The sequence below is a fragment of the Scardinius erythrophthalmus genome (genome assembly GCF_964197995.2).
Source record: "Scardinius erythrophthalmus genome assembly, chromosome: 12".
NCBI classification, from domain to species: Eukaryota; Metazoa; Chordata; class Actinopteri; order Cypriniformes; family Leuciscidae; genus Scardinius; species Scardinius erythrophthalmus.
Window position 1 is genome coordinate 29,518,194 of NC_138232.1, and position 24,170 is coordinate 29,542,363.

Sequence of the window (24,170 nt, forward strand, 5' to 3'; positions counted from 1 at the left end):
TCATCACACATTACATTTGTTGATTTTTAGTAATGGAAGAATATGCACAATCATAAAAGATTAAGCTTTACAAGTCCCACTTTACCTATATTTGCCCTTTACTTTGGAGTATGATCCCATTAAATTCTTATGAAGAGATTAGGGAAGATAAGCTTAAAGGAATAGTTCACTCAATGTGAATTCTTTCATAATTTCCTCACCCTTTTTTCACCCTGATACAGTGACTGGGGATTGTCAAGATCCAAAAAAACATCTTAAAAGCAGGAGCATAGCCAGGAACAAGGCTTTGGGTGTGCCACGGGTAAATAGAGTGCGCCACAATCAAGCACAATAATCAGAGTCCAAGCATGTCTGGACAACATGACCAACACACAGAAAGTTTAAAGAATCTTCTGGATGTTGTTCCTTTTTGGTAGCAAATTTTGACTTTATTCATTGCAATTGCAAAACCTTGAACTATTAAGCAATATGTTAGCAATAAAGGCCTACAGGTAAATTAATCACTTCAGATAAGAAATCGGTATGGACTGTAAAATGTATTAATACAAAAATTCAGGTAAAGCATTCCTAACAATGTTTAAGATTTTTCTGGATATAGTTTGTCTAGTGCAGGGGTCGGGAATTAAAAAAAAAAAAAGAAATGTTAGAGGAGCTTGAGTTTGTTGCCTAGCCCTATTTGTTTGAAAAACAAGAGGGATCTACTCTCACCTAGATCACGCTACGCCTACATCCTACGTCATACTTAGAGGTCACTCTTCAGCAATGGCGGCTGCTGGTCTTTCAAAGAGGGGAAGCTCATTTTCAGCCTACATCATAAAGATTGTCCATTTATTTATACGTAAATGTTGCCCTACGTTCCTTTTCAAGAAATTGGCTAGCAATTTCGCCAAGCAAATACCAAGAAATGGGTTGCAGCAGTTTGTCTTTCGACTACACTTGCAAAATCAGCGATGGGACTGAGCTCGAATAGCTTCAGCGTCAGCGACTTTTTATAGTACAAAGTCGCTGTCAATCAAAAGGAGATGCAGCCTTTCGACAGACCCTCCAATCATCACACAGAAGCCCGGAGTCCAGGCCAGCCCACTCCTCATTCACCCCCAGAGACGCTGAGCGTCCATGGGCGGGACATAATCGCAGCATTTATCCAATGACTGTCTAGTTTCGAAGTACTGAAAACTGTTCAGAGCAGCCCCATAGAAGTCAATGGACGCTGGGCTTCAACAGGGAAATGCACTGTGACTCTGCGGGAATATATGAGAAGGAAATCGAACAAGCCGACCTGCTATATGTAGCTGATTCTGAATGAACTCCTCTTCGAAATGAACGTGTTCTGACGCATTTTTAGTCAATAAAATGTTAACACAATAGTATATTTGACCATACATTTTTTGACATTATAGGGGAAGCCGAGCTTCCCTTGCAGTCTTAAAGAAATCCCCACTGCTCTTCAGCCAGAACTCGACTTGTGTACGGCCATTACCGGAAGCCAGTGATTATAGTTTATAAAGTTATAAATGTAACTAATTATAATATATATTTATTTAGAGCTGTGTGGATTGTTTTTTTGGGCTTCAAAATCTAGGGTACTATTCGCTCCCATTATAAAGCTTGGAAGATAACTATAACTGATTGTGTTTGGATGAACTGAGAAAGTCATATACACCTAGGTGTATATGACTTTCTTATTTCATCCAAACACAATCAGTTATAGGCTTGAGGGTGAGTAAATCATTTTTGGGTGAACTAAGCCTTTAAATGCCTTTTAGTTGTTTTTCCTATTTATATATCAATATCACTAACATTTTAAAATGCCTATTTGTTGTATTTGTGAATATATTTGATCAATAGCTGAGTGTGTTCATAATAGTTGTTTGGTATATTTCTCTTATGATAAGGAGACATGGGAGTTAATCTTTAAAGATTAGACAATGATGAGCTATTTTGGCACCAAAGACATTTATTCGTAAGTCTCTCTGAATATGTGATATGTGTAGAGTAGGGTACCGTTCACATTTTAACTGGTACCAGTAATGTAATATTAAAACAGTAATGTATACTGTAATATTTACCTGTAAATAGTAGGCTACTACTAGCTACTTATTTAATTAAATAAATAAAAAACATTTTAATTTATATATTTTTTAATTCATTTTTATGAAATGTTTTGTTTTCCACAAATTCTGTGTTGTGTATTTTCTGGCAATCAAATTAAGACATAAAACATTAATTTAATTGATCTTTTAATCATATGAAATTAAACAACTTTTTGTCAAACAACATGCTGCCCAACTGAAGAAAATTTTTGATTATTAAAAAAAAAAAAAAGTTTTGATAGTTTATTAATATTAGTGTTAGTATTATTATTAGAGGCTGAAAACAGAGCATGTGTGTGTGGTAAATGAAACTGTGCGTCTGCGCCATTAATTCTGAGACACGCAGAACATGCAGGATTTCTATTTAAATAGTATTACTCTCATGCCAGATGCGTTCTCAGGAACTGAAATTTGGCACTGATTGATTTAATGTGCTTATTGATTTAATGTACAGATTGATTTAACTTTTAATCCCTTAAAAGTACAGAGTTCGGTACCCAACCCTAGATATGTGCAAAACCAATCCATTTTTTAGTGGCTGTTTTGAGTGTTGTTCTCACTTCATTCTCAAATCTGACCCAATTATTCAGTATGATTTACAAACGGTTTATTGTCTTGTCACGTTGAACCATTTGTCCTATGAGGGATGCCCCAACTCTTTTGTCCTTGTCCCCACATTTTAATGTTCATTCATCTCTATAATGAGTGTGCTTTTTGTCTATTGTGTTGTGGGTTGTTGTTGTGCTTTATCCTCTTCCTCTTCCCATGAACTCCCCTCTTCTGAACCTCTCCAAAATCTGAGGTGTGTACAACTGTTGTAAATTCTTGACCCTTTGATAAAAGTTTAGTTTCTATCTCAGACCACATAATTCCCCTTTCTGCCATTTATGACCGCTGGATATCCTAAAATGTAGTGAAACAATATAGTCTTTTACATAGTTGTGCACAACAACATGACAAAAAATCTGTCCAGTGCGATTCTGTTCAGTTCACCAAATATGCAGTTGTTAGTCTTGAAGATTTAAAAGGTTAGTTCACCCAAAAATGAAAAAAATTAAATAAATAATAATTACTCACCCTCATGTCCTTCCAAACTTTACATCCATGCCCAGTTTCATAGACAAGGCTTAAGCTTATTCCCAGACTAAAATGCATGTTTGAGCTGTCTTAACTGGAAGTTGCTTAAAATATGTCAGTGTCAATGTTTTGTCTCAACACACAAAGTAATTTTTTTCTAAGTCACGTTTAAAATAGCTACTTAAATGTCCTAATTCAACTAAGGCCTAATCCTGGCTTAATCTAAGCCTTGTCTGTGAAACCAGGCCCCAAGCTTGTAAAAGGAGACTATCAGTTTGAATAAATAATTTGCAGGATTTAAGTTAGCAAAGCTTGTGGATAGAGGTCAACATAATCAAAGGTTCCCCAAAACTGGAGTTAAGTCTCTGTGGAGAGACTTGAATCATTTTGATTTAATCCTATATGATATGTGAAATGCAAAAGAGGAGTCTTGAACAATATTTATGTTCTCTTTTCTGTACACACACATAGTAGCCTAAAGCTCCAAAATGCTTCATAAAAATAGTCCATAAAACCTGTGCACTACAAGTTTCACTTCCAAGTCTTCTAAAGCCTTACAATAGTTTTGTTTATAGTTTTGACATAGACATGTTTATTTCTTCATATAACAACATCATTAGGCAGAGATTGGGTGTTTCAGGTTCAAAGGTGCACGCATGGTCTGGCTTTTGTCTATGTTAATATTTAGCTAGTCAAGGAGTGTGTGTGTGTGTGTGTGTAATTTGTACTCAGAAGTGAGCTAAACTAGCTAGAAAAAGTGAGATAGAAAATAAATATTTTTAATGCAGCATTTCTGCTTAGGATGTGGGCTAGGGTTCGATTAGTATTTATAAGCTGTATATAAAAACAATAGAGTGCAATAAAGTGTCTTCTACTTTTCCACCCCATCTGTGAGATGTAAGTAAAGCGTATATACATACACTTCTGTTAATGTAATGCCGATAGTGACAATAGTTCAGGATTTTTATTGCCAATATTATTACCAATTTCTTGATCGGCCTGCTTCAGATGACATTATATTATTTAAGCTTGTAAAGTTTTTGAGCTTTTTATTTAAGCTTCGGGAACCCTGTCATAACAGGCTATAGGGAAAATCTCAACTTACTGCCTCAGTTAACTGAATAACATAGCTAGTTATTTTGACAAAAATAATGTAGGCTTAGTAAACATTAGGATGCGTACACAAAACATTATCTGTATTAGGATATATTTGTCTTTAATTTTAACAGTTTATTAATCCAAACATTTAATGAATTGATTAAATCTAAATATATTTTTTTTTAAATCTGAAACTGCTGTAACCACACCTAAACTCCTTAATGAAGTCTTAAAGTAGTTGTTTTTAGGGTTTAGGACAGGCATCAATGTTAAATTGGACTGAGGTTTTGGTTGAAGGACTTGAGTGTATTATGTAACCCTAGAGGCCTGTCGGGCAAGTGTGTGCATGTTTATAGCCAGAGGAACAAATCATTTGTGTGTTTGAATCGCTTTTGGTATTAGATGACTGGGCTGTTCTCTTTCCGCATTGTGTTCTTTTTCTCCTTAGAGTGAAGATGAAAACCTACATGGAATTTATTTACTTTGCTACTACATTTTAATACCTCTTTATAACAAGAGATAGTTTCAGTCCTCAAATTTGATTCGCCAAGCCTTAAAGTAGCCAAGAGTGCTGATATCCACTCCAACAGCACTGGGACTTTTCACTGTTTGCATCACTCCGACACACTGTCAGTATGTGTATTAGTGCAGATGTCTTACGGTTGATCCTGCATTGACTTTCTTTTGAACTATTTCCATTGGTGGAGCAAAAACACAAGTAACTTAGGGTGTGTTCACACTTGTAGTTCGGTTCTCTCTGTTCTTTCTGTCCGGACCAAAAAAATGAGACATTTAGTCCTGGTTCGCTTGGCGTTCACACTTTAGGTCTCACAGTACGTTTTTAAATTACTTTGTAGGTTATTTAATAAAAACATGAATTGTACTTCACCTTGGCTTCAGCATAATAACTATTTCATCCGTGGTGGACCGAGATTGAGACTGCGTTGCTGCTACTATACCTCTCGCGGCATGCACGTCTTTGTGTCGTTAGCATGAGATCGGTTTATGAGATCAGCAAATTAAGAGATCGCTGATCCAATCATTAGAAGCGATTATCGGCCGATATCTATCGGTAGCTGATCAGTCGGAGCAGTGAGCAGCCCTATTTTGAATGTCACATTTTGGAACAAAAATTTCATGTTGACTTTTAAGGAATGTTCAGCTGACAGGAAGGGATATAACTATTATAGTTGTCCTCAAATTATCTAGAAGAGTCTAGCTGATATTTCCTTAAGATACCTTTTTCTCAGGTTTAGACATGTTGTGTTTAGGCTACTCTTTCCTCAGAGCATTACTGTGCTGAATGTATCCTCATGAACTGTTCATTCACTGTCTATTCAGTTGCACATTGAATCGAGTCTTCAAAGACTTTTATTCATGCAAACTAGAGGCTGCTGTGCCACTATTTGAATAAGGTACTGCAGGTTTATTATTGTGGCATCATATTTTTTTATATCCACCTGCCACTTAATGTCAAATGTTTGTTTATTTGATCAGATCAGCTAAAACTGCCCCACACATTTCTAATCTTTGAAGCAATAATTAAACTGTGTTTGTTGGAGGTATAGGCTACACCTTTAATGCATCTTTAGTTAAAGGAATAGTTCTAGTTTACAAAGTCCCTGCCCAGAAGTTCCCTTTTTGTAGCAAAATATTTAAGTAAATGCTGCTTTTCTTAACTACATGTTATGTTGGAATTAGTCTAAATGGTGTTTACTCATCTAAAGCCCCATCACTACACAGATTCTGGAGAAAATTCTGTAAAACTCATTCTGGTAACCATTCAGGATTGCAAGATTTTATAGTGTTGGTATTTAAGATATCACTGGTATATGATTGTGGGTTAGGCTAAATATAAATTCCATGCGAATTTGAAGTCTGAATTTTAAAGGAATAGTAAATTAGTTTAATTTAATATAAAGAATACCATTATATTAGTTGTTGCATAATCTCTTTTATAACTGACATATTATAGGCCTATACAAATGTAACTAATTTTAATTATCTTCTAAGTGCTTTGTCATTTTACACTAGGCAATTTACAGTGCATACACTTCTTTTTAAAGTACTGTAAATGTTCATGTTTTTGTCATTTTTAAACAAAATTCTGTCTTTTTATGTGTATCCTAGGTTTAGCCGATGGGGATGTATGTTTGATTGTGTTTTCTGTATGCATGTCGAACCTGCAGATCAAATCCTGGTAAGAACTTTTATCAACTGTCTCTTACATATCATACCATGCCATTTGTGGCATCCTTTCTTAATTTGTGTTAATGGAATATTATGTTGTTTTAATAACATTAACAATATTTTGTAAAGGTGTGTTATGTTTAGTCACCATGAAATCAAAATGGATAATTCTTATTTTTTATGTAATATTGCAGTATTCATTATAAACGTTCATTATGACGTTTGTGCACGTCATTATTATTATTTTGTTAATTCATTTGTTGTAATCTTTAATCAAAATAACTTCCCTTCCCTTGACATCTTTTTTCTTCTCTGACTAGGGTTGGGTATCATTTGAATTTTATCGTTTCTGATTCCGCTTATCGATTCCGATTCTTATTGACTCATTTCAATAAGGTAAAAAAAGTAAAACATTCAGATATCAAACATATTTATTCTGTCTTTTTGCAAAACATTCTGTTACAGCTGAATACCATGAATAAAAATCAGCAGCCTACAGGACACTTACACAAGGAAATTTTGCCTATGTTTTTAACAAAAATACCACAGCAAAAACATCTAGATTTTACTAATATAATTTTCAAACATTATTAAAGTCTAGTAAACAGTCAGTAATAAAATAAGAACAAATTAGCAATAGCACAAATAAATACTACTGAACAAAAGGTTTCAGGTACAGAAATTGAAATCAAATGTAAACAATTGTAAAAGAGCACTGCATAGTTTTCTTTTTATAAATAAAATAGAAAAAGTTATTCAGTCAAGATCAGTGAGTGATTTTCTTTGTCTTTTGTTCTTTGTTTTAAGATTTATCACAGACAGCAGCAGGTATATTAGGCTGCTGTCACTTTAAGACCTAATGCATCGATTTAATATTCCGATACACGTTTTCTTTCTCAACTGTTTACGTTCACAGACAAAACCGTCTGTGTTTATGGGAATATTTTTTCATAATTGTTTTGTGAATTTGTCCGTTCAAGTGCTAGAAAACGCAAGTATTCGCACACTATATGAGTGGCGGTGTTTGCGCTTTGGATGTGTGTGCAGCACAGAAAGCAGTGTGTAAGTTCTCGTCTCGTTAATCATCATGCTCTTAAATGGGAATCGATAAGCGGAATCGAAATGCGCATTTTATCAAAACCTCGGTTCTTGGAAATTGGGAACAAAATGGATCCGGTTCTCAATGCCCAACCCTACTGATGTCGTATTAACTGGTCATTATATGAGATCACAACAATTGCAAACGACGACAATCCAATGATCAAACAATCCAACAAAATCAAGTCCCATTTTGTTTTTGTTCTAGAAGTCGTTTCACTCGTATATACATCATTGAGAAGAAAATACCAATAACTTCCGGGCAATTCCGCGCAAAACTGTCACATCCATAACGCCAACTAAATACCATGGCATTGTGTTGGCGTCATGGATGTGACAGTTTTGCGTGGAATTGCCCTTCCGTTTCATGACGACATTAAGCTGTTTAAAGGATCCTTGTATATCTCTAGGTTTTTTTTTAAAGATTGGGATTGTTATAATGTCATGTTTTTTGATTTTTTTTTTTTTTTTTTACTTTTTTTTCCTCTCATCCTTTCTCTCTTTCTTTGTCCTCAGAATAGTTGACATGCCACCTGGGATGGTGTGTGTGTTCTCTTCTCTTTTCTCCATACTATGTAGCTGCGTGGTCACTCAGAGCTCTGCTTCTTCCAGCCATCACCCCACTTTCTTGCGCAATGACACCTACTTTGAGCACCTAGCTTTGCATCCTGACCCTACATTGGGTCGGGTCTATTTAGGCGCCCGTGATCGGCTTTACCAGCTTTCGTCCGAACTTCAGCTTGAGGCAGAGGAAGAGACAGGACCTGTGATAGACAGCCGTGACTGCCTGCCACCAATTAGTGAATCAAACTGCCCACAGGCAAAATGGACCAATAACCACAACAAGCTACTACTTGTGGATCCTTACAATCAGGAGCTCATCAGTTGTGGAAGTGTTTATCAAGGAATATGTCAGAAACGAAGTTTGGATGCAGTGGGGAAAGTGCTTTTCTCTGCAGAGAGGCCTGTGGATACACAATACGTTGCGGCTAATGACCCCAATGTCTCTACAGTAGGACTTGTGGCACTAACAAGAGGGCGTGGGAAACAAAAGCCAGTGCTGTTTGTGGGACGTGGTTATACCAACAGCCAACCTCCAATATCTACTCGAAACTTAGTTACGGAGCCTGTTTTCTCATATGAAGAAACTTCAAAGTTAGCAGTGGCTGGGAGGCTTTCTGAGTATGACCATCATTTTGTAACATCATTTACCCATCGCTCGTATGTCTACTTCATGTTCTATCGGAGAGACTTAAAATCACAGTCGAGAGAATATCGCACATATGTTTCTCGTATGTGTTTGGATGATGTTGCGTATTATTCATACGTAGAAGTTCCGTTAAGTTGCCGTTCAGCTAGAGGAAAGAATTATAACCTCCTACAAGCTCTACATGTAGGCCTGCCAAAGTTAGGTAAGACTATGGGAATAAAAAGCATAGCTGCTTCAGAACAAGAGGTCCTTTTGGGGGTGTTTTCGAGCCAATTCGCCTCCTCCAGTCGACCCAATGAAGAGTCCGCAGTATGTGTGTTTTCACTTGAGGAAGTGGATAAACGTATCGATGCTACAAGAGATCTGTGCTACACTGAAATGGGCCGTGCAGATGGACATGAGGCTGCATACATCGAGTATGAAGTCAAATCAAACTGTGCCAATCTTCCAGCGGTGAGTTTGAAAACTGGAAACCAGAAAGTTTACTGCCTCAGGAAACAGTTGTGAACAGCTTCTAAGATCCACTCGGACAAACTTAAAAGTATTTTTTTAGAGCTACTGTAGACCAAAAAAATTGGCCTGTTGTGAAAATAAACATAAAACACTGTAAAGCCTAACATATGAAAACAATTCAGACAACCTGTAGTTCTTGACAAAATAGTTATTGTAGGTCATGGATAATTAATAAAAAAATCTAAAAGTCTGCCTTTTTGTTGTTGTTGAGTATCATATTTTGATACATCAGGCTTTTATGGCCCATATAGTATGATATAGTGAAGAGAATATGGAGCTCACACTTGGAGGAGGAAAAAACACCTCAATTTTATTCAGAAGCCCAAAGTGCAGTTGCTGTTATTTATATGGCCAAAAGTAAGATGAAATTCTGAGAGCTTGTAATGTACAACAATGATTTTTATAACAGTTTAGCAGACTACTTGCATAAAATGATTATAAATATCTGTAAAATATCTTAAAATTAGTGCCCCTACCCTCCCCAATATCAATTGCTCAGACAAAACATTTTACTACGAGGTGTAAACTGTGTCTTGCCTGACCACTTGTGATACAATAAAATGAAACTAAATACCATGTATAAACGCTTAAAGTTATCTGGTGAAAAATAGCCTTGATGTTAAATGGTTAGTTCACCCAAAAATTAACATTTTGTCATTAATTACTCACCCTCATGTCGTTCCATAGCCGAATGATAAATGAAGATATTTATGAAATCCAAGAGCTTTCTGACCCCCCCCCCCCCCATAGATTGCAACATAATTGCCACTTTCAAGGCCCAGAAAGGTAGTAAAGACATTGTTAAAATAGTGCATGTGACTAAATTAGTTCAACCTTAATTTGATCAATTTCTTCCTTTTTTTTTATTATGAACGAACCCTTTAAATATCTTGGTGGGTAACTGAGGTTGTAGTTTTAAACCATGCAAGGTGTGATCCCGGAGCTATCACTGTTGTGCCCTGGAACATAGCACTTAAAGGGATAGTTCACCGAAAATTAAAATTAGCCCATGATTTACTCACCCTGAAGCCATCCTAGGTGTATATGACATTCTTCTTTCAGACGAATACAATCGGAGTTTTATTAAAAAATGTCCTGGCTCTTCCAAGCTTTATAATGGGAGTGAATGGCTGTATGTCTTTGGAAGTCCGTCAAAACGCATCCATTCATGATTAAAGTGGTCCACGCGTCTCGGGGGGTTAATAAAGGCCATCTGAAGTGAAGCGATGCATTTGTGTAAGAAAAATATCCATATTTAATACTTTATCGACTAAAATAACTAGCTTCCGGCAGATGGCCGTACGCATCGACTTGCGCCAAAAGAGTAACTCTTAAACTTGATGCACAACGTAATGACGAACGCGGTTACCCAGCCCTGTTTGTTTGAACCGCGAGAGGTGTCAATTGCTGTCATTACATTGTGGCACCATTATATGACATCACATTCCACCACCCTAGTTGTGTGGCCATATATAAATATTTTAAACTGGTCTATAGGAAGTTTAAGGGGGTATAACAGTTGTTTACTTGCACACTACAATTTAAAAGTAAAAAAAAAAAAAAAAAGTAATATTGTGAAATTGTCACAATTTAAAACAGTTATCTGTTTTAATATATTTAAATATACAATAAAAAATATTGTGGTGGCAAAGATACATTTTAAGCAGTCATTAATCAGTCTTCAGTTTTACATAAAGAAATCATTCTAATGCTGATTTGGCTCTCAGGAAACCTTTTTTTTCACTGTGGAAAAGTGTGGAGACTGATTAGTGTCTTTTTTTCAGGATTCTCTGAAGAACAAAGTTTTTTTTTTTAAATAATAGAACTCTTTAAATTATAATTGTCTCTACTGACATCTTTGATCAATTTAATGCATTCTTGTTGAATAAAAAAAAAAAAAAAAAAAAAAAAAACTTTTAGATTTAAAAAGTCACAAATGGTCTGTACTCGTCTTATACCACTGCAGCAAGTTTCAAAACTTTGTTTTTATGCTGAATTTATACCTTAAAATGTATTTGACAAGAAACATTCTTCTGTAACTCTTTTGTCTCCCTACAGAACACTTTGGATGCTTACCCATGTGGCTCTGATCATACCCCTAGTCCAATGGCAAGCCGGGTGCTTGTGGAAGCTGAGCCAATATTTGACAGCCCAACTGTCCGGCTCACTGCTGTGGCTGTGAGTGTAAGGGAGGAACATACTATTGCCTTTCTAGGAGACTCCCAAGGAAACTTACACAAGGTATTACAAAGTTTTCAAGGAATTTGTGTTTTCCCCATCTTTTCTAATAATTTTATTTTATACAATTCTTCAATTTATTCTCTCTTCTTCGCTGAGGCAGAAGTGTTTCAGAAAATGATGTTGGATTTGCACTTGGCTGGATATTTAGGAGGTTTTGCAGAATTCCAGAATAATTAAAAACTCATGAAGATATGAGATTAATTTTTAATGTTATGAAGATAAGCTGTGGTGTGGTTACAAGCACGTTTATTTGCCTCTTACAGCATTGTCCTTTTTTGTAAAATCTTTTTGTAAATCTTATCTAAACAGATTGATCTTATTTAAATCATGTTACAATTATGAAGAGATGGTGCTTAATGCATCATTAAAAATGGTAAGCACAAGTGCATTTGATTTTATTAACATATAAAATGCTGACTACTGTATCAGCCTCAGGTTGTACCCATTTTCTCTTTAATTTCAAACATGGATGAAGTTCCTCATTATGTGATGCGTGTTCTTCATTGCATAACAACCACTATTTCAGCCCCTATTATGCCAGCCCTGTTGGCTAGCCAACAGGATCCTTGTGTGGGATTTTGTTTACGTTGTTAGAATATTACTTTTTTATTTTTTTATATTACAGCCTATGAGGAACCAAAGAGAGTTTACATTTATTTCTTAGTATCTTAATAAATAGTTCTCAAAAAGACAATTTTATAAGTAACAATAATTTTCACAGCAGCAGATCTACTTCAAAATGTGATAAATGGCATTCAGTGTGATAGAGCGGTTTCTACTAGATCTTTGTATTATTTTAATGAAGTGGCAATAATTTGAGGAGTAGTTTCAGGAATAACTGGTTTGCTCTATATATTCTGTCATGGTATGTTGTACTGTATGTATTTGCTTGATGTTTTATCCCTACAAGAATAAAGCAGCAGAGGATCATCTCTACTAGGTAGAGAATTGTACCTTTTGTTACAGTCAGCAGTTTAGCTGCAATGGGAAATTTGGAAAACAGTGTGGTGGCTAGTTTCGTCCATGTCTAGTCTGGATGTAACCCTACGAAATATAGAGATTGGGCCTTGTGAAGTTTTGATTTAATTTTAGAACATTTTTATTTCCTCCTCAGTTTTGGTCACAAGGTGTGTGTGTTTTTTTCCAGGTGTTTCTTGGCCCAAACGGTGAGGTGGAAGAATATGCAGTAATTTCAATTCAGCCCAATTCACCAATAAGCAGAGAGCTCAGGCTTGACTATCAAGAGAAGCATCTATACGTCTTGACAAGTAACATGGTAACTATCACATTATTGAAGTGGAATTGACCGTGTCAGTGTTGTTAAGTAGTTCTTGTCGGTAATTGATAATAATAATAAAAAAAACTTATATTAAAGGGATAGGCCACCCAAAAATGAAAATTATGTTTTGTTTTTTTTTGTTTTTTTTTATCTATATGACTTTCTCCTGTGTAACACAGAGGATATTTTAAAGAATGTTGGTTTTAAGAGAAATGAGTCAGGCTCACATTGTACTGAAATGAAATGTATTCTTCAACCATGTAGACAGACAAAACTGATTGACCAGTAAGAAGTTGCTGATGTGAAGTTGCTTTAATTGGTACACCCCTGAAAAAAAAAAAAAAACCTGAATGAAGAACTTAATGTTAAACATCCCAACTGTTTCATTGCATAAACAGATTATCGTGTTTACTGATCATATCAGATTACTGATAAACACGAATGTGCGTATATGAGTAATTTGAATGACATAAACGTGTGCTGCTTCTCTGATCAGAAATAGCTAATTAGGTAATACATTAAAACATGTATGTATATATTCTTCTGCTGTTTTAATTTGACATTGTTTTTGCTTTTTTTTTTTACTTTGCTCACACAGCTAGAGAAAAGGCCTGTAGCAGAGTGTGAAAAGCATTTGGATTGTCAGTCCTGTTTGTTGGCTCATGATCCATATTGTGGCTGGTGTGTTCTTGAGGGGAAGTAAGTTCCTATTTGAAAACAACCTCATATTCAGAATGGTTTATTTTGAATAGTTGGAACATTGTGTCTTTGTGCATCAGGTGTGGCCTGCGTAATGAGTGTGTGCGTGGGGATCAGAAAGATCAGTGGCTTTGGAGCTTTGACATGGAGCAACAATGCCTGAGCGTCGAGTTTCTCAATCCATCCAACATCAGCCGAGAGGAGAGAAGAAATGTGCGTTTCACATATTAACACATTTAAAAAAAAAAAAAAAATCCAGCTCAAAAAGTTTATTCAGTACCACACACTGCCTCACAATAAAATACAAGATACATTTATTTGTTTAAGTTTGATTCACTACAGTGACCATTATTAAGCACAGAAACAACCAAAATCAGTCCTCCCCCTTCTCCTTAAAAGTGTAATTTTAATCCTTACAGATCCCAATCAAATTCCGTCTGTCTCTCTTTATTTTTTTCTCCTTTTAGATATCTTTATACATCCCTAGTCTTCCCAGTCTGGAGCGAGGAGAGTTTTACTCTTGTGTCTTCCACGACAGGTCAAGTTTGGCTGTTGTAACAGAGACTGGTGTCACCTGCTCTTCTCCACACATATATACATTGCCATCTGTGCCACCGGGTCAAGGTGAGGGTATTGCCAGATAAATAGTCAGGTCTCTTATGTATTTATAACACTTTTATTTTGACACAGGAGGCCTGGCCAGTAAAACATAATAATAGAAACAAACATAGTTTTTCATGAGCCATTAAAAAAGTGTCCTCCTTTTGACACAGAAACACTTGATTCGGTACTCAGTTTTGAGCATGCCAGTGTAGCCAGTGTAACCAGTCTGAAAGAGGAGCACTTTTTGACAGATGGTAGAAGTTTTAAGATGGATTACATAGACCTTAGTCAGGTTAAGATGCCATGTTGAATTTAACACCGATCAAAACGAGGCTGTGAGGGGTAATAGATGATGTAATTTTCACAACTTTCAAAACTGTTTAATGGAGGGTTTTTTTCCAGAAAGACGTTTTGTCAGCTTGACAATCGGTATGTATTAAACAACAGGGCAATCAGTTGTACGCAGTGTACTTCTATCCCTCACAGCCTCGTTTTCAAATTCCTGTCAAAAATTAAATATGGTGCTACTCTGATTAAGGTCTATTGTCCTAGCTTCCAAAATATGTTTAGGAATTGTTCACCCTAAAATGAAAATTAAGTCATCATTTACTTACCCTGGTGTTGTTCTAATGCAGTATCCTGTTCTTTCTTTTTCGGACCACAAAAGGAGAATTTTTATAACTGTCGAGCTCGCGCTCATCCATAATGGCAGTGAATAGTAACCAGCATCAAGCTTTTAAATAAAAGTAACACAGAATGGTCCCATGTTAAACGTGTTATATATTCCAGGTGTTCTGGGGGTATACGATAGGTTTTGGTGAAAAACAAACCAAAATGTATTATTTAACGAAAATCTTGACCTTGGCTGTTAGTCTTCTGTTCTTGACTGCGTGTTCATGAGACTATTAGCTCACTCTGACTTGCCCAGAAAAAGCACACAAGTTGTGAGAAGTCGAGATTAATAAAACTCAGTTTTTGTCATGAAGATAGTCTCAGATGCTGACATGGCATTAAAAAGCTATACTACTACTCAAGATTAATAAAAAGAAAAAAGGGCTTACGGCATTAGAACAACACCAGGGTGAATAAATGATGACTTCCCATCTATCTATTTGCGAAGATATGACGATGACTATCCCCTGCGAAGGTCTCATCGACATGACAAAACAGTTTTTACGTTTTTAACGTTTACACAGAGATGATAACAGTATCGCTTCCAAAACTCTTTGAAACCTACTTCAAAGTTTGCATTCTCAGGCCACCAAAATGCCGTTGTCGTGTAAATGAACAGCCAGAACGCATTAAAAGTTTTCTGTTTTCAGTTGAAACTGTGTTGTGTAAGCGGCCCCTGAGGTTAATAGCTAATGATTTTTACAACGGAAATGAATTAGGTAAAAACTTACTTGAACTAGACAATTACTGTATTGTAAAAAGCGCTATATAAATCTAGGTGACTTGACTTGACTTCATTTTCATTTTAGGGTGAACTATCTCTTTAAAGGTTTTAAATTCTGTCATTTACTTACACTCATGTTGTTTCAAACCTGTATGCATTTCTTACTTTTTGCTTCACAAAAGATTTTGAAAAATGTCTTTTGTTTTGTTTTAAACCCTAATGTCTTCCTTCATGTTCCGCAGAAAAATAAGTCATACCGATATGGAACAACGTGAGGGTGACACTTTAATGTCACATTTCCTATCTCATTTCACAAACCCCCAACTTAAATCAATCAAACCTTCACATCTGCTAGATGAAATCCAAGCAAGTTTAAACCTAGCTTTTGTATTTGTGTCTACAAAGAGCAAGCAGTGAGACACAAACGATAAGATGAAAGTGACAAGCAAAAACAGTGATAGATCTGTAAAAGTCATGAATGTACATGAACTCTACTTGCTAAAATCATATTTTTTCTTCTGAATCAGATTTTTTTGCAGTCACTTTGTCTCTGCGGTTCCATGATGTTGTTGTGACTTCTCGGGGATTCATCTTTTATGATTGCACAGCAGTCAAACAGCTTGCGGGAAGCATGCCGTGAGTTGCAAACACAAACATATTGTGGGCACAAACAAGTTTTAAGTTGTTTTAATCATACTAAGAGTTTTTTATATCTTTGTTTGATTTAAATACTCTACCTCCAGTTAATGATTTTGGATTCAATTAATCCTTTCTTCCTTGCTTTTCCTTGCTTTTCCTTCCTTCCTTCCTTCCTTCCTTCCTTCCTTCCTTCCTTCCTTCCTTCCTTCCTTCCTTCCTTCCTTCCTTCCTTCCTTCCTTCCTTCCTTCCTTCCTTCCTTCCTTCATTCCTTCCTTCCTTCCTTCCTTCCTTCCTTCCTTCCTTCCTTCCTTCCTTCCTTCCTTCCTTCCTTTCACAGCTGCCATGGTTGTGTGCAGAGTCACTGGGGATGCAATTGGTGCGTGAAGCAACATATGTGTACCCACAAGGCTGTGTGCGATGAGGGACTGATAATCTATAACGAACATGTAAGTCATTACATCACCAGCTGTACTTTCTCTCTGTGTTGTATGGTGAAAATGACATGTCTCAAACTTGAAAACACTGTTTCCTACAGAATTCTGTTAACCCCCTCTCCCAAATAATTGGTCCAAACTACAAATAATTGGTAAACAAAATACATTTTACCAATTCATTAAAGCAGTACTTGGTAACTTTTTTAACTTAATAAAACTGTCTAGAAATCATTTGGATGGTTAAACAATTTGTTCTGGTGATATTGGTGACTTTCCCCGCTCCCCCCAGCATTCCCAGGCGGAAAACCAACCTCGCAACTTGGGGACTACCGTCCCGGCAGCGATATTTTTTTCCCCAGGATGGTAGGGGAAGACTCATAAATATTCATTAGAGAAGTCAACCCTGATTGTTGTGAAATATACGCCCCACAGCTGTCGGGGGAGCTCGTGGGGAAAACATGCGACAACAAAAGGGAAAATCAGCGAAGAAGTGACTAGAGTTCGCTAGAGTTGCCGAGTTCTGCTTTAAAAGAACCAGGAGGCAGATTAAAATTATTCTTAACATCCATTTTTCAGTATTTATCTCATATTTTCTTATTTTCAGAATTAAAAAAAATAAGGATATTTTGTATTCCTCAAATACAATACTTTTTAAAAATGTTCTTATCTTAATTCTACTTGCACATTTTACATCATGAGGTGCTTGTTACCTCAAATTGGGTTCATAGATGGACAAATATATTATTTGCAAGTTTTACGTTTTTTATTTGTTGTGTTAGACAAACACATTCAGATTAAACCGCCTGTATTTAATTCTTATGAAAAGATATTCTGAAGGAACTGTTTGAGAACTTAAGAATATATATTGTTTATTTAGAATATATATCTTCAGTAACTTTCTCTGTGAATCTGGCCCATAAGCCCAGAAGAGTCATTCATTTATGAATCTGACTACACTAGTCGAATTGTATTTCTGTTTTTGAGTGCAGCCAGCAAAGAAAATGCAATTATAGGAAAAACACAGCTTGAGATTTTAAAGCTATGTTTCATAAATAGCCTATAGAGTTCCTGTAGCTCAAACAGTTGAGCATGGCGCTAACAACACCAATGTCATGGGTCTATACCATGGAAAAGCAAAAACTGAATAAAAAAAGTATTAAGTTAATTAAGTGTACCCTGAATGCAATGCTTTGGATAAAAGCATGTCAAATGCATTAGTTTAAAGTCTCTCTGTAGTCCATAATTTTATCCCTTAACTCATCTTTGATCACTAAAATTACATATTTTTCCTGTGAAAATAATTTCTTCATGAAATTATCATTCTTAAATTAGCTTGAATTTGACTCTACACTCTTACTTCATTAAGTATACGTGGATCCATGACTATGAACATTAGTCCCCCGCCTCCTCTCAATCACACCAGCTCAGAATACACGATCCACTCTGTCAACTTTACTGTATTAAACGCTACATGATGGCAAGTGGAAATACTGGTTTAAATCAGTTATGTATGTTTGAATCAGAAACTGATTCAGAAGAAGTGGAAGAGTGAATAATACAGGTTCGTCTACAAATCGATGTATCAGAATGGTAATGCATTTTATGTATTGCTCTCTACGTCTGACACATAACGGTAATTACTATGATTAGTCTTTTGCTTGACTACGCTATCAGACAACTAATAATATGTTGCTAATTGTGCACAAACCATGTTCCCGTTCAGCATCTCAGACAGCTGCCTTTTAAAAATCAGCATCTTTACAAACGCTTTGAACAACTTAGAAAGTCATTGGTAAAGGCATATAGTACATCATAATATACATATACACAATTCACCCACCATATTGATAAACGTACGTGATTTGTCATATCAACAGAATAATACTTGGCAATGGTGTTGACTGATGAATTTGTACATGGTTTGTCTTAAAGCATATTAAAAACACCACATAGACATATAAACAACATTAAAACTTGAACCATAGGGAGTCTTTAAATTAATCAAAATAATTATTTTTTTTGCAGTGTAAAAATATGGTTACGTAATTATGGATATGGATCTTGGATACCAAGATCATTTGTAATAGTTCCTTTAATAACCATCTATATGTACCTATTTATTCATTTATTTATTTTACTGTTGTGCCTCTCTTGGTTTTTCCTGCACTTCTCACTCTTAGTGGAAATCTCTCCCCACCCTACCTCCTGCAACCAAAGCCTCTAGAGCTGCAGTCATGACCTTACCAGTCTCAACTCACAAAGTCCCTGAAACCATGGCTCATACTAAAACTCAGACTACTGCCGCCTCAATAACTGAAAGTATAACTTCTACACTGGAATCATTAACCTCTCCTGCACCTGTGAAACCAACACCATCAACTCAGATTTCTCCTACTTTCAAGCCATCTGCTGCGCCCACAAGTGCCTTTTTCCCCTCTTCCACAGCTGAGACCTTGGCTACCACATTACAGCCAGCTTCCACGCTCTCTCTGCTTGAGGAGATTCTCTCAGAAAAAGAGCTTCTTGTTACAGATATTGAATCAGTGGCTCTGGGGGAGACCGACACTGATGTGGTTACTCTTTCCAGTTTGGAAGCAGTTGTAAAAACGGAGTTGCCATCAGTCATTGAAGCTCCGGAGGAGCAAAGAATATCACTGCCATCGTCATCAGATGAGACCGAGATAATCACACTCACTGAATTGCCACCATTAATGGAGCCAATCACACATGATACTTCGTTCACCAGCACCCCTCACATTTTGACAGAAACGTTGAATTTGACAAATGAAACCCAAACAACAGTTTTACCTTCAAATCCAGAACCAGATGTGTCTGATTCAGAATCAAATGACTTTTTGGCTATATCTGAGAGGGTGTCACCTACCATGGCTTCAGAGAATAGGATTATCATCACTGACCGTGCGGAGGCTGATTTGGTTCCAGATGAAACCGAGGAGGTAGAACTGGTAGAAAACGACAACGCAACATTTTCTGCAGCTACGATCTTATCAGGGGACGGAGAATCAGACAGTGATCCCCCAGTATACCTCCATCTACAGAGTACAGACATGGATGCTGATTACCAGTATGACTCGGCAGATTTACAGGTGAGTCCAAACATTTAGAATTGATACCAAGCAAGATTTATCTTTACAATTATAAGCAAAACGAAAAAACCTACCCTTCTTTCTTTAGTTTCTTCAGTTTGGTGAGGCTTTGTTTGGAATAACAATAAAATTCCTCTTTATACTCGCATATTACACTTGATGTTATATATGACAACAAACATCAAGAAGCATAATGCAATGTTTTTATACAGCTAATGAAACTGGAAATGGCTGCTCAGAAGTGTACCATAAACTATTTAAAAATGGCTATGCCCATAGTATGGATTGCAAAATATCAAAGACCTTAAAATGAATGATTACAACAAATGTAGTATTAAATATTACATAATAGCTAATTATTTGTTTATTTATGGGTAAATTATTGCCATTTCTGTTAATAAAAATTAAAAAGTTAAGTTCACTTTTTTTTTTAGATACTATTGGTATACAAACTCCCTTCAACTCTTTCCCTTAACTCAACCTTGTTTTATTTTTAAAGCACTGTAATCCAACAAGATCAAAAAGAAAACACATTTTTGTACATTGTTGTACATTTTATTGTACAACAAAAACTTTTTTTGAAATGATTGAAATTAGCTCTTTACACTGCCCATCTGCTCCACCATATTTCTATTTTTATACAAACATGAAAGTTTTAAATAAATATTAAACATGAAATTAAACAAGAAAATATGCTGATTCAGACGATACACACACTGTATTTTATATAAAAATACACCTTTTCCTACTTCCTCGTTTTCACTGGATGACATGATATTCACTGCCATATTTTCTTTTGTAACTGACCTTTTTTTATTTATTTAACAGGCTGATGAAGGCACATTTGTCAATTGGGGGGCGTCAGCCTGCCCGTGTGTGGAGAAGATTCAAGGATCCTCTCTGCTTCCTGTCCTAACTCAGAGAAAAATCTCTCTACTGGCCCGAAACTTGCATCTCTATCAGGTAAAAACAAACAAACACCCACTTCTTTCTTAAAAAATATACATCTACATTTAAAAACATCTTTAAACAAACACTTGTTCCTAGGACCAAGAGCTGGCGTATGAGTGTGTATTGGTGATCGAGGGGCAAACTGTGGTTGTTGATGCAGATGTGATGCTGAATGAGGCAAACCCTTTGATGTTTGACATCACTTGTCATGCCCACCAGGTACAGCATCAACACAATTCAGAAAAATCTCTACTCTGCTATGGCTACCTGTTTTGTTGCATGCTCCGATGTGTGTCATTGCTGGGTTTCTCACTTAAGTTTTTTGTTGTCATGTATTTCTGTTCCCTTTTTTTTCTGTTGTTCCCTCTCTGTGTTGATTCCGGTTTCCTTAGTTGCCTTAGTTACCGATTTGTTAATTGATTAGTCCCACCTGTTCCTTGTTTTCTACCTCATTGTCCTGTGTATTTATACCCTCTGTTTAGTTTTGTCTGTTCTCGTCATTATTTACTGTAAGTTGGTTTGCATTTTTCTTGTGGTTCTCCAGCGCTCTAGTGATTTGTTTTAATTTATATTATTAATAATGACTGCTGCAAATAGATCCTTGCCTCTCCTGGTTTAAACCAACCTGTCACTTCCCTACAATACTGTCTAAAATAAAGGCAAATGCCAACAACAATTAAAGATACAACAACAACATGTAGCAGTTTTAAATGTATGCTTCTGTGAGAAAAGACTGCAGTTTGCAGATGATATTGATGCTATGTAAATTCTGCCCATCTGTTCTGTAGTATTCTTATGAAGAGCCAGTTGGAGAGTATAATGCCATGGTGTATGTAAAGAGAAAAGACACTTTTCATATTGACAGCACTGATCTTTATGGTGAGTATAATTCTTTTGATGCTCATGATGAGCTGTTTGTGCAAAATGCATGCATGCACGCATGAACGCACATATATACACAGTTGTGTGAATAAGAAAGGACACCCTATTGAGTTATATGGTTTTATGTATCAGGACACACACACATGTATGTGTATGAAAAAATTTTTTTTTAGCAATAGTCATAAGTTGAATGTACAACAGTGATTAATGTCCCTTTATATTAATGAACATAAATAAAAAAGTATTTGTTAGAATTTTTTTCTTACAGTCAGTGACGTGCGTTTAATAACTTGAATGGTTCAAAGAGGAAAATTACAAAGTAGTAATAGAACACCAGCATTCATGGAATGTTCCTTTTATTTTCTTGATAATGTCTCCTATTGTCCGTCTCCCCCTGCTCTGTTTAGTCATGCCTGTGGCCTGATAATCTGTTTTTGTTTGAAGGGTTGCTAAATAAAGCTGCACAATTCTTTGAAAATCCAGTTACTGAATCTCACTCATGTATTTGAATTTTACTCTGATCACTGTGATTCTGTGTGCTTTCTCTACTGCAGTGACGTTATATAACTGTACAGTTGGACACTCGGACTGTAGCCGTTGTCACACTGCAGATCAGAAGTACAGCTGTGTGTGGTGTGGGACCGGTTGCGTTTACAGAGGTTCCTGTTCTCAACACATCCAAATGACCTGTCCTGCTCCTCTGATTCATTTGGTTTGTAAAATTTTCTCAAACTTGACTAAATGCAGCATCTTTGGTATATATATGTAGTTTGTAACTTCTAAGAAACTTAAATAAATTTTGCTTTCGTATTACTCTTGACCACTTGTAATCGGATCGACTGAAAAGCATCTGAATGCCAGGTGCAAATGGGGCCTTTTCTTTTCTCGGTTCTGTTATTCCCTTTCTACCTTCTATACACACACATAGAGAGTCTGAGGAAGTGGAAGCTGTGTGTGTATGTCTGTAAAGAGGGTATCCACGTGATGTCACCGTCGGCCGGAGTGGCAGCATTGGTTTTCAGCGTGAATGCCACGAAAAACATACAAAACACATCTGAAACGCGAACGAGCTTTGAGATTGGCTGTACAAATAGATTTGACAAGAAATCTGAAGTATATTTTTACAGACTGCTGAAAGCTACAGAACAGAGAAGCAAATGGATCGCTGCAATTTATAGAAACCACTGGACTCCATGCAGCGAAACATCATTTTGTGTCAATATGTTGAATTTTGGTGTAAAATCATACCCTATATATGTATTGTATTGATAACTCATCAATTAAATATTTACTTTCTTATATTCTGAATAATTGGATATTTTTAAATAAACTATAAAAGTTTTAAGGCTGGACAATATGATATTATATATATATATATATATATATATATATATATATATATATATATATATATATATATATAGTGAGGAAAATAAGTATTTGAACACCCTGCTATTTTGCAAGTTCTTCCACTTGGATATCATGGAGGGGTCTGAAATTGTCATCGTAGGTGCATGTCCACTGTGAGAGACATAATCTAAAAAAAAAAATCCAGAAATCACAATATATGATTTTTAAACTATTTATTTGTATGATACAGCTGCAAATAAGTATTTGAACACCTGTCTATCAGCTAGAATTTAAAATTGCCTTTAAAATGTCCACCTCCACTCCATTTATTATCCTAAATTAGATGCACCTGTTTGAGGTCGTTAGCTGTATAAAGACACCTGTCCACCCCGTACAATCAGTAAGAATCCAACTACTAACATGGCCAAGACCAAAGAGCTGTCCAAAGACACTAGAGACAAAATTGTACACCTCCACAAGGCTGGAAAGGGCTACGGGGAAATTGCCAAGCAGCTTGGTGAAAAAAGGTCCACTGTTGGAGCAATCATTAGAAAATGAAAGGGGCTAAACATGACTGTCAATCTCCCTCGGACTGGGGCTCCATGCAAGATCTCACCTCGTGGGGTCTCAATAATCCTAAGAAAGGTGAGAAATCAGCCCAGAACTACACGGGAGGAGCTGGTCAATGACCTGAAAAGAGCTGGGACCACCGTTTCCAAGGTTATTGGTAATACACTAAGACGTCATGGTTTGAAATCACGCATGGCATGGAAGGTTCCCCTGCTTAAAGGAGAACTCCGGTCAATTTTAACATTGAGCTCATTTTTTTGTACATTTGGAGTGCTGTCAATACAGAGAACAACGACAAAAATCGGTGTTGCCTACACCGAGTTATTCTATTTTTAAAATTTGCACCCTATTGACTTCAATGGGGCAAGTAGTAAGCCTGCTTTTTAGCCTCTTAACATCCTTGATGTGTCATTACAAGTGCACAGAAAATGTGAGTGATTCCTTCCGAGTGAACACGGGTGAATCTATTGTCGAGTTCACGCGCGTGATCATAGGCACTAAACCTATGCGCGTGAACTCGACAATCGATTACTATGGCCTTCCACCGAAAACAGGATGTAAACAGAGGTATGAGCGCTGGCTGAATTAACTTCATTTTTATTAATATCTCTAACATCTACTGCAGTCAGATTCACCCGTGTTCACTCGGAAGGAATCACTCACATTTTCTGTGCACTGTAATGACACTTAAAGGATGTTAAGAGGCTAAAAAGCAGGCTTACTACTTGCCCCATTGAAG

The 24,170-nt window shown here is 36.3% G+C and overlaps 1 protein-coding gene across 1 annotated transcript in view; it reads left to right on the top strand.

The window, feature by feature from the left end:
• Nucleotides 1–6,419: 6,419 nt before the first annotated feature.
• The window catches only part of plxnb1b (plexin b1b), a 48,262-nt gene continuing 30,511 nt past the window's right edge, over nt 6,420–24,170 (top strand). Inside the window, exons 1-14 of the mRNA XM_081381766.1 lie at nt 6,420–6,468; nt 8,073–9,219; nt 11,338–11,520; nt 12,668–12,796; nt 13,398–13,498; nt 13,579–13,711; nt 13,966–14,122; nt 16,025–16,133; nt 16,475–16,583; nt 18,752–19,678; nt 20,507–20,641; nt 20,726–20,848; nt 21,418–21,508; nt 22,066–22,223. Of these exons, the coding sequence (XP_081237892.1) occupies nt 8,083–9,219; nt 11,338–11,520; nt 12,668–12,796; nt 13,398–13,498; nt 13,579–13,711; nt 13,966–14,122; nt 16,025–16,133; nt 16,475–16,583; nt 18,752–19,678; nt 20,507–20,641; nt 20,726–20,848; nt 21,418–21,508; nt 22,066–22,223 (3,492 nt within the window). The 5' untranslated portion in view covers nt 6,420–6,468; nt 8,073–8,082. The remainder of the gene's footprint in view (nt 6,469–8,072; nt 9,220–11,337; nt 11,521–12,667; nt 12,797–13,397; nt 13,499–13,578; nt 13,712–13,965; nt 14,123–16,024; nt 16,134–16,474; nt 16,584–18,751; nt 19,679–20,506; nt 20,642–20,725; nt 20,849–21,417; nt 21,509–22,065; nt 22,224–24,170) is intronic.